General features: G+C 41.9%; 1 protein-coding gene across 4 annotated transcripts in view; it reads left to right on the top strand.

The window, feature by feature from the left end:
* Window positions 1–11,127, top strand: part of CFAP92 (cilia and flagella associated protein 92 (putative)) — a 75,207-nt gene that overhangs the window by 60,486 nt on the left and 3,594 nt on the right. For 2 of the 4 annotated variants that reach the window (XM_037732602.1, XM_017511945.2), the window contains 3 exons: window positions 9,015–9,179; window positions 9,721–9,927; window positions 10,009–10,166. In XM_037732602.1, coding sequence (XP_037588530.1) covers window positions 9,015–9,179; window positions 9,721–9,927; window positions 10,009–10,166 — 530 coding nt within the window. Of the gene's footprint in view, window positions 1–9,014; window positions 9,180–9,720; window positions 9,954–10,008; window positions 10,167–11,127 lie in introns of all 4 variants that reach the window. The other 2 variants (XM_037732600.1, XM_037732601.1) reach the window with 2 other exon arrangements.

An 11,127-nucleotide genomic window follows, 5' to 3' on the forward strand; every position in this document is an offset into this window, starting at 1 on the left:
AAGACCAGCCTAACCAACATGGTGAAATCCCATCTCTACAAAAAAGAAAAGAAATAAATTACTTTGTGGCCAGGCACAGTGGCTCACACCTGTAATCCCAGCACTTTGGGAGGCTGAGGTGGGCGGTTCACAAGGTTAGGAGTTTGAGACCATCCTGGCTAACACGGTGAAACCCCATCCCTGCTAAAAATACCAAAAAAAAATTAGCCAGGTGTGGTGGCACATGCTTGCAGTCCCAGCTACTTGGGAGGTTGAGGCAGGAGAATAGCTTGAACCTGAGAGGCACAGATTGCAGTGAGCCGAGATCACACTATTGCACTCCAGCCTGGGCAATAGAGCGAGACTCCATCTCAAAAAAAAAAAAAAAAAAAAAAGTACATTGTAAGAAAAGCAGTTTTTACAGTGTAGTTGCACAATCTTACATCCCTACCAGCAATGCATGAGGGTTCCAGTTTCCCCACATTCATAAACACTTCTTGCCAGTCCTTTTGATTATAGCCATTCTAGTGTGTAATGGTATCTTATGATTTTAATTTGCATTGTATAATGACAGATGATGTTATATAACTTTTAATGTGCTTATTAGGAATTCATAAAGCTTCTTTGGTGTAATATATATTTGTATCTTTTTGAATTAATTTCTTTTTTTTAAATTGAGACAGGGTCTTACTGTGTTACCCAGGCTGGTCTTGAACTCCTTGGGCTCCAGCAATCCTCCCACCTTGGCTTCCTGAAGCGCTGGGATTACAGTCATGAGCCACCATGGCTGGCCCTCTGTGTGTATTATTTATCCATTTTAAAATCAAGTTGTCTTTTTATTGTTGAGTTGTTATATATTCTGGATACAAGTACTTAATGAGAAATATGATTTGCAAATATTTTCTCCATATATGTGGCTTGTCTTTTTCTTACTGGTGTAAGAAAAGGCTTTTGAAGTATAAAAGTTCTTAATTTTGATAAATTAACAATTTGTTCTTTCATCAATCATGCTTTTGGTGTTATAGCTAAGGACTCTGCCTAAAGTTACACAGAGCATTTCATATCCTTTTTCTTACTCGTAGCTCTCACATTTAGATCTGTGAACCATTTTTTTGAAGTCCAGTGTAAGGGTCTAAATTAATCTTTTTGCATATGGATATCCAGTTGTCCTCACATCATTTCTTGCAAAGACTAGCTATTCCCCCATTGAACTGACTTAGCAGCTTTATTAAGAATGGACCATAAATGTAAGAGTTTGCATCTGTGTTCTAAACTATGTTCCATTAACTTACTTGCCTCTCCATGTGCCAGCACCACATTGTCCTGATGACTTATAGTTAATTGGGTTGTGTATGTCCTTTAACTTTGTTCTTTTTCAAAAGTGCTTTGACTACTTTGGGGCCTTTGCATTTCCTCATATATTTTATGATCAGCTTGCCAATTTCTGTAACAAATTCTGTAGGAATTTCATAGGGACTTTATTGAATCTATAGATCGATTTGGGAAAAACTGCTAACTTAACAATTTTGGGGTTGCCAATTTATGAACATGGAATGTCTCTGTTATTTAGGTCTTCAGTTTTCCTCAGCAATTTCTGTAGTTCTCAGTGTACAAGTCTTGCACTTCTTTTGTGAAATTAATGTTATGAATTGAATTACTTTTGTATTGTTTCCATAATATAGAAATAGAAATATTTTTTTATACATTGATCTTGTATCCTACAACCTTTTGAACTGGATCATGTCATCTGTGAAGAAAAGTCATATTCCTTTCCAATCTGGATACTCTTCCTTCCTTCCTTTCCTTCTGCCTGGGCTGCCACAATCGGGGAGACACAAACAACAGAACATTATTTCCTTACTATTCTGGAGGCTGGAACGTCCAAGATTAAGAGTCTGGCAAGGTGGGCTTTATTCTGAGGCCTTTTCTCTTGGCTTGTAGGTGGCCACCATCTTGCACTGTACTCATATGATCGCTTTGTTGTCTGTGAATGGAGAGAGCTCTGATGTCTTGTCTTACAAGGCCACTAATCCTATTAGATCAGGGTCCCACCTTTATGACCTCATCTAACTGTAATTACTTCCCTACTCCAAATAGAGCCATGCTGGGGTTAGAGCTTCAATAGAAGAATTTGAGGGGAAGACATTCAGTCCATAACACTTCCTTTCCTTCCTCATTTCTTTTCTTTGTCCTGCCCTCTTTCTCCCTTTGCATTGTCTAGAATGTCCAGTATAAAGTGCAGTGTTGAAGAGGAGTGGTGAGAGCAGACATGCTTGCTTTGCTTGTGATCTTGGGGAGCAAGTATTCAGTCTTTTACCATTAAGTTGGACATTAACTGCAGATTTTTGAGAGATGCCCTTTATCAGGTTAAGGAAGTTCCCTTCTAGTCTTAATTTGTTGAGAGTTCATTATGAATAGGTATTGGATATTTGTTAAATGTTTTTTCCACATTATATATGCATCTATTTTCACAATATACGCATTTTTTGTTAAATTATGAAAATTTGTTAATTGTGAAAATAGATGCATTTAACAAAAAATGCATATATGGGAAATATATAAATATATTGTGAAATATATGCATTTTTGTTAAATGCAAATATTATGATCATGTAGTTTTTGTCCATTAATGTGGTATACAACCTTATTTCATGTTTACATGTTAAACTAGCCTTGGATTCCTAGGATAAATCTCACTTCTTCATGTATAATCATCATGTATATGTGGCTAGATTTGGCTTCATGTTTGCTGCTCAGGTGAGGTATACTGGTATTACATTCAGGTTTTTGTTGTTTTTGAGATGGAATCTTGCTTTGTCGCCCAGGCTAGAGTGCAGTGGCATGATATTGGCTCACTGCATTCTCTGCCTCCCAGGTTCAAGTGGTTTTCTCTGCCTCAGCCTCCTGAGTGGCTGGGACTACAAGTGTGTACCACCACGCCTGGCTAATGTTTGTATTTTTAGTAGAGACAGGTTTTCACCATGTTGGCCAGGCTGATCTCAAACTCCTGACCTCAGGTGACTGACGCAGGTGACTCACCTACTTCAGCCTCCCAAAGTGCTGGGATTACAGGCATAAGCCACCACACCCAGCTACGTTCAGGCTTTAATGTCTCTCTGAATAATGTTAAGCACCTTTTCACACATGAATGGCTATTTGGATATCTTCTTTTGTAAAGTGCTTGTTCAAATATATTTTTTTTTTCTCCATTTAAAATAAACCTAGGGCCGGGCACGGTGGCTCTTGGTTTCTTTTTGTTTACAAAACAAAAACAAACAAAAAAAATCTAGTTGTATTATTATTGAGACAATCTCGCTCTGCCGCCCAGCCTGGAGTGCAGTGGCGAAATCTTGGTTCACTGCAACCTCTGCCTCCTGCTTCTAGTTTAGAAGAGCCTCCTGAGTAGCTGGAATCATAGGCATGAGCCACTGTGCCCAGCCTAAACCTAGTTGTATTTTTCTAACTGACAGTGTTTTACTGTTATTCAAATGTGAGTTGTTAGATGTGTATCTTTTCCCAGTCTGTGATTTGTCTTTTCATTGTTTCAATGTTGAGAAGTGTTTGCAAGTACCAATTTTTCTGTGGTTAGAATTTTTGGGTATTTTTCCTGGGTTGAATTCTAGCGTGGCAGTTATTAACACTTTAAAGATGTCATTCCATTGTCCTCTGACTTCCATTGTTTCTTTTGGTCAGCTGCCAGCCAGTCTTGTTCTTTTGAAGATACTTTGGCTGTCTCTGGCTGTTTATTTTTGTGTTTTCCTTTTCTTTGGTTTTCGGCAGTTATACTGTGATGTTCCTAGGCATGTTTTTCTATTTAACCTGCCATGGGTTTCTAGAATTTCTTGAATCTGTGGCTTTTTTTTAATTTTAAAAGTTCTGGGACAATATTTCTCTTCAGGTATTACTTATATTCCTCTTTTCTCCCTCTCCTCCTGGGAATCCAATGTTAGATATTTTCACCATGATCTGCATCTAATATACGTCTCATACTTTCTATTTTCCAGTCTTTTTTTTCTCCTTTTTGTCCTTCAATCCAGTTATTTTCAACCAATCTATCTTCTGATGCAGGGGCCCCCAACCCCCAGGCTGTGGAGCAGTAGCAGGTCTGAGGCCTGGGTGGCACAGCAAGAGGTGAGTGGCAGGCGAAGGAGCATTACCAGCTGAGCTCTGCCTCCTATCAGATCAGCAGTGGCAGTAGATTCCCATAGGAGTGTGAACGCTATTGTGAGTTGCACACGCAAGGGTTATAGATTGCATGTTCCTTGTGAGACTCTAACAGTGCCTGATGATCTGAGGTGGAACAGTTTCATCTCGAAACCATGCCCATACAACCCTCTCCCACTGGCCGTGGAAAAACTGTCTTCCACGAAACCAGTCCCTGGTGCCAAAAAGGTTGGAGACTGCTGTTCTAAATCATTAATCTTATCCCCTGCTGTGTCCAGGCTGCAATTAAACCCATCCACTGGACTGTAACTTTAATGATGATTTCTTCAATTCTATGATTTTCTTTTACTTTTTCTATAGGTTCCAGGTATCTGGTGAAATTCTCATTTTCATTGATCATAATTATTTTAATGTTTTGTTTTGAGACTGAGTCTCACTCGGCCACCCAGGCTGGAGTGTAGTACCACTCACCGTCTTGGCTCACTGTAACCTCTGCCTCCTGAGTACAAGCAATTCTCCCTGCCTCAGCCTCCTGAGTAGCTGGGATTACAGGAACTAGCTGCCACACCTGGCTAATTTTTGTATATTTATTAGAAATGGGGTTTTGCCATGTTGGTCAGGCTGGTCTCAAACTCCTGACCTCAAGTGATTCCCCAACCTCAGCCTCCCAACTGCTAGAATTACAGGTGTGAGCCACCATGTCCAGACTATTTTAATGTTCTTGTCTAATAATTCCAATATCTGAATTACCTGGGATCTGTTTCTATCTCATTTCTCTTGGTTTCCATCTTTTCATCCTGTTTCCTGGCATGTCTGTTATTTTTTGTTAAATGGAAAAGACTGTATTGAAAACTGGAGAGACTCTCTTGATGTCTTACTCCAGAGAGATATAGGAGGAAACAGAGGACAGATAAATCTCCTTAATCAGTCAGGCTTACCCTTACTCCTAAAGCACAGAATTTCTGAATTCTAAACTGGAAGCCAAGAAGTACTAGGGCCCTTCCTCCTTGACACAATTTCCTATTTTGAAATCCAATTTTGTTTCCCTAGCAATGCAACATTTTCCTTAAAATACCTCTTTAGCCTCTGAACTTCTTAGCTGCTTTTTCTGCTTATGTTATTTCTCCTTATCCATGTACAACTTAGTAGTAAATCCCTTGAGACACAACTACAAAAAGAAAATGGAACCACCATTATTTCCCTTTTCTCCAGATTCTTGGCCTCTCAAATCCTGGCTGCCTTGATTGCTCTCCAGTGATGTGAGATAGATGTCTATTTGTCCTTGTAATCCTGTCAGTTGTTTCTTAATATATTTTGAGACTATATTGCTAGGTGCATATGTATTTACAAGTTATACCTTTTTGTTGTCCTCAATATACAATATCCTTTTGCCTTTTGATAGATTTTGAACTCAAATTATTTCAGCAGATATTAAAAATGCCACACAGCTTTTTTTTGCCTTTGTTTTCTGGTACCCTTTTGCCTAGTGTATATGCTATCTCCCTTTAGTTTTCAAACCTATCTCTTTGTGTTGAAAGTTTTGTACGTAGTATATTGTTAGCTTAAAAAAAAAAAAAAAATCCAAGCTGGGTGCAGTGGCTCATGCCTGTAATCTCAGCACTTTGAGAGGCCAAGGTGGGTGGATCACTTGAGGTCAGGTGTTCAAGACCAGCCTGAACAAGGTGAAACCCCAAAAATTAGCCAGGCATAGTGGTACACACCTGTAATCCCAATTACCTGGGGAGGCTAAGGCAGAATTGCTTCAACCCAGGAGGTGGAGGTTGTGAGCCGGATTGTGCGATTGTACTCCAGCCTGGGCAATAAGAGTGAAACTTTTTTTTTTTTTTTTTTTTTTTTTTTGAGACGGAGTTTCGCTCGTTACCCAGGCTGGAGTGCAATGGCGCGATCTCGGCTCACCGCAACCTCCGCCTCCCGGGTTCAGGCAATTCTGCCCCAGCCTCCTGAGTCGCTGGGATTACAGGCACGCGCCACCATGCCCAGCTAATTTTTTGTATTTTTAGTAGAGACGGGGTTTCACCATGTTGACCAGGATGGTCTCGATCTCTTGACCTCGTGATCCACCTGCCTCGGCCTCCCACAGTGCTGGGATTACAGGCTTGAGCCACCGCGCCCGGCCTGAAACTGTTTTTTAAAAAAAAAAAAAATTCTGAGATTAATTGGCAAGCTTAAAACATTTACTGTAATTACTGTTAGAGTAGGCATTTTTGCCACTAATCTACTTTTAAACCCTCCCTTCCTGTGTTCTTTGGATAGATCAAGTTTTTTTTCCTGTGGACTTAGGTATATATTCTTTGTTTCTATGGTGGTTATCCTGAAGACCATATTGTTAGGCATTCCTACTGAATTGTTAAACTCATAATTTATATCTCCTTTATAAGACAAATAGTACATTTATATTCTTCTTAGCTCATCTCCTACCCACACTCCACCATCCCTTTAATAGTCTCTAGAATTTCAATGCTTTGAAACTTTACTTTTTCCTAGTCCTTTTAAGACAACTTTACTAGGATATTGGACATTACTTGCTAACCTTGAATCCACCTCAATGTTCCTCCTCCATTTTGAATTTTCTCCCGTGGTTTTTTTTTTTTTTTGGCAGGGGACAATGCTGGGGGGCAGTTTGGGGGAGATGGAGTCTCGCTCTGTTACCCAGACTGGAGTAGAGTGGCATGATCTCTGCTCATTGTAACCTCCACCTCCTGGGTTCAAGGGATCCTTTTGCCTCAGCTTTCCAAGTGGCTGGGACTACAGGTGTGCACCACCATGCCGTTAATTTTTGTATTTTTTAGTAGAAGCAGGGTTTCACTATATGTTGGCCAGGCTGGTCTCGAACTCCTGACCTCAGGTAATCTGCCTGCATCAGCCTCCCAAAGTACTGGGATTACAGGTGTGAGCCCCAAGAGTTTTTAAAGGAGGGTTTTGTGTAAAACCTAAGGCCTTGTAAACCTAAGCATATGCCCTCATGACTAGACAGTTTGCCTGGATATCAAATTTTAGGTTGAAAATAAAGTTTATCTTGCTGCTGTTGTGGATCTGATTGCAAGTGATACTTTTTTCTTACTTTTTTCTTTACTGGTGGTCTGTACTTTTCCTCTGGAAGTTTTGAGAGTTTATATTTTTTTTCTTAAATCCCACTAATAGCATATCCAGGCTTGGAAGTTTTGTCTTTTCTGACATTATTCTTTCAAATTTTCTTCAAGTGTTCTTTCTTTTCCCCCTCTTTTGGGACTTCTGTTATTTGGATGTTATTTCCATCCTCTATAGTCAGTTTCTAATTTTAGCTTTTTATACAGGACTGCTTTCTGAAAGCATATCTCAAGTGGATCTTTCAGTTCATTTGTTTCCCAACACTATCACTTCTGCAGTATCTCATTCTTGTTTTCTGTTTTAACTGTTTTCATACTCAACTTTTCTTTAGTCTTACTTTGGCTTCATATTGCTATCTTCATTCTTATTGTAATTTCTTACATTAAATTCTTAGCCCATGTTTTCCAATAATTTATCTTCAGTCTGTGGCCTTCACACACACACACTCACTCTCTCTCTCTCTCTCTCTGTCTCTCTCTCACTCTCTCTCTGCATGTACTTCTCCAGCATCTAGTTACTTCTGCTCTGAGTCCAAATTCTCCTGCAGGTATCACCCCTTGGCAGACAATCTCAGGCATCCAGAACTATGGACACTGTTTGCTTTCCCTCTAACAAGTATTAGGTCAAAGTTTCAACTCCAAATTATTAAGAGTGGCATGGAAAGAATCTGTCACCCTAGGTTGCAATTCACCAATTCTAGGATTTAGAAGCAAGGAACCTCTAGGAATGGCAGACTGAAAAACTCAGATCTAATACCCCAACTAAGGACTATTAGAGAAACTGGACATATCATGAAATATTGAAGTTCCATGTGGGCCATGACAGGATTCTTGCCCTACGTGGCATCCCTAGTATAATCTTCTCAAAGGTGCTCCAAAGTCTGAGTTTTGTTCCCATCCAATGACCCTAGACCTGTCTTTGCCTTGTATCCCTATTGCCTGGACAGTCTGTTCTTTCATGTGTGCGCATTGCAGATTTTGTCCTCCCTCTGATTATTTTGCATTCTTATGCAGACGTTCCTCAGATTCAAAAGTCAAGCCACTCTAGTTGAGCTAAGGTCACCACCTTGTGCTAAAAAACTTTGTAAAGGTAAGATGGTATTTTGCTGAAGATTACTATGTAATATGCATATGAAACACTGTGCAGTGCCCATCAATTTAGAATAGCAACTTTTCCCAGTTCTCCCTTGTTTTGGGTCCTATGCACTGTCCTCCCAGCCTTCGGTGTTGCCTTGTATCTCCTTCCACATTTCTATTTTCATTAACAAAGGAAGCCAAGGATCATCTCATTTCTCTCCAACCAGGGAAGAGTTCTCATTTCCAAACTAGGCCTACTGGAGAGAATGAGGGTCATACTCCTCAGGCACACTTGACAGTCAACCACAGTCAAGGATGGTGGTCCTTGCTGCTTTAGGTTGTAATATCCCCTGTCCATACCATGAAAGCCTTTCCTACTTCTGACCATGTAAGCCATAAATTGTCTTTATCAGCAGCTGGTTGGGAGATGAGTGGCCAGATGATGTGTGTTCCAGTTACAGTGCCCTTAGGGGTATCAATCTGTTGGTCCTCTGAGGTCTTTTGGATAACTGAGGTTAGACTGGTTGGCCCTTTGGCCTGGTTCTGTAATATAATAGCGCAAGTATTGAAGAATCAATCCATACCTGCACCACAGCTATGTTCCAGAGATCATCTCAGTGCATATGAGATGGCAGTTTTGGGTGAGGATGATCTGGTGTGGGTAGTGACTGGTGTCTCTTTCTTCAGAAAAATATCACAGAAGCCTACCAGGTCAGCAAGAAGGCTCCAAAGTCCATGGCAAAGGTGATTAAGATTGCAGCCCCTGCCAACAAGACCATCTACAACTATAGTATTCAGACCCTGAATTCTACAGAACTTGCCAAAAAGGAGCTGTATAAAGAGATGGCCAAGGTGAGTGACAGATCTAGACAGATGATGGCAGTTGGCAAATTCAGTGAATTCTTTCCTCTGACCATCACTGCCTGGAGGTCAGCATGGGATCTCAGGTCTACAGATGAAAGCCAATCAGCTAGGGGAAGTAGACAAGGCTCAGATGTTGAGAGGTGTTCTATTCCACACTAAATGTGAATCCTCCACACCTGAGGGTAAGCAAGAGATCCTCAGTGTAAGCTCAGATGTACATAAAGAACAACTGTACTGTCCTTACTTCTGGGGAACACTTTATGATTGCTGCTTATGAAGGCAGCTGCCACACAGAAGAGAAATCCACGGTTTAGGATTCCAGCACACATTAACTTTAGGAAACTGCTTCTCCCATCAAAGGGGACAATGATATGACCCTTACAGGGATGCTGCACAGTTCAGATTCTCTCAATGCACCACTTATGTTGTCAGGACCTATGATTATGCCCCCAGCTGTTTCTCATTCCTACTTGGAAATTCAGGATTGCTATCAGCCCATCTACCCAGATCTGTCTGCCCCCATTTCTAGGAACCAGGAAAGAGATTCACGTACTCACAGAATTACCTCTCAGCCATGGTGGAGCCCCTGGACTTGAAGGAAGAGGAAAAGCAAGCCCAGAAGAAATCCCGCCAGGCCTGGCTCACAGCCAGGGGATTCCAAGTGACAGGTCTTCAAGGCGACACTGAAGGCAGCTTTCAGCATCTCAAGCTGCCACACATCAAAGAGCTGAATGAGGTCCACAGGGAGGAGCAGGGCTTCAGGTGGGGTGTCCATAGGGACCTTTCTCCTCCTGATTTACTTACTTCCCCAATTTAGGAGTGGAAGGAAAACTCCCTGTTTGCTAACGTACTGGAGCCTGTGTTGGATCGAGACAGGTGGAGCTGGGACAGGCGCCACATGGACTTTGATCTGTACAAGAAGCCACCACCTTTCCTTGAGCTGCCCCCTTCTCCTGCACCGAAGTCTGTTAACAGGTAACACGCAAAGCTTTGCCAAGCTGGGCCTCCTGATGCTGTGGGCAGGCAGGAGCTGTACCACTCTGCATCTTCAGCAGTATCCACTTTGTTTACGTTATCAACCAAACTTCCTATGCTAAAAAATCAAGATGCAGAATGGGTCTGATAGAAGAGATTGAATGCTGGGCTGGAACTCAGACCAGGATTCTAGTCCCAGCTGTGACATTTGTGTGACTTCAGGTAAATCCCTCCATGCCCTGGGCCTGGTTTCTTGGCTATAAAAAGTGGGGAAGTTGGAAGACAGGTCTAAAGGCTTCCTGAGCTTCAACACTGTTACCCATGACTGATCTCTAGGTGTCCAGCCAAGAGGTAAGGGTAGAGGCTCTGGGCTTCACTGGGACCTTCCAGCTGCAAAGATATGCCAGTTCTCTGGGGGGGAAAGGCAGAGACAAGAAACACAGGTCTTGCTACACTAGTCCCTCCAAGTCCTCTTCCTCTTTATCCTTGTTTATGAAAGTTGACCTCAGGATCATCTCGAGGTTGACAGAGAACTTGTTAAGAGCCAGAACCTTTGTTCAGGGAGAAAGAGACATGGGCCTATCTAGCAGCAAGGTCTGTCAGAGAAACCGCTCCCAAAAAACTAGGTGAACACAATGGCTTGCTCTCCTCCCCTGACTCCTAAGGACAGGTGATCACAGCTCCATGGAAGAGCTAAACAAGTTTGCTGAAAAATCACTTGCTCCATTTGCCTAGATTTGGCTCCCTCCCTCCCTCCCCAATAGGACCTGGACCTCCTAGGGTTGCCTGAAGAGACCCTGTTCTCTCTGGGCGTGTCCCAGGCCCACAGTTACTGCTGTGGCTCTCAAAGGGGCTCCAGCTAGGAGAGCTGTCTACCCTAGAACACAAGGCTTTTCCTTGGCAAGAATGCCTCCTAGTGAGCTCCACTGCCAGCCCTTCCAGCAAGTCTGGGCATTTCACT

This window comes from Cebus imitator, unplaced genomic scaffold, assembly GCF_001604975.1.
Source record: "Cebus imitator isolate Cc_AM_T3 unplaced genomic scaffold, Cebus_imitator-1.0 Scaffold457, whole genome shotgun sequence".
NCBI classification, from domain to species: domain Eukaryota; kingdom Metazoa; phylum Chordata; class Mammalia; order Primates; family Cebidae; genus Cebus; species Cebus imitator.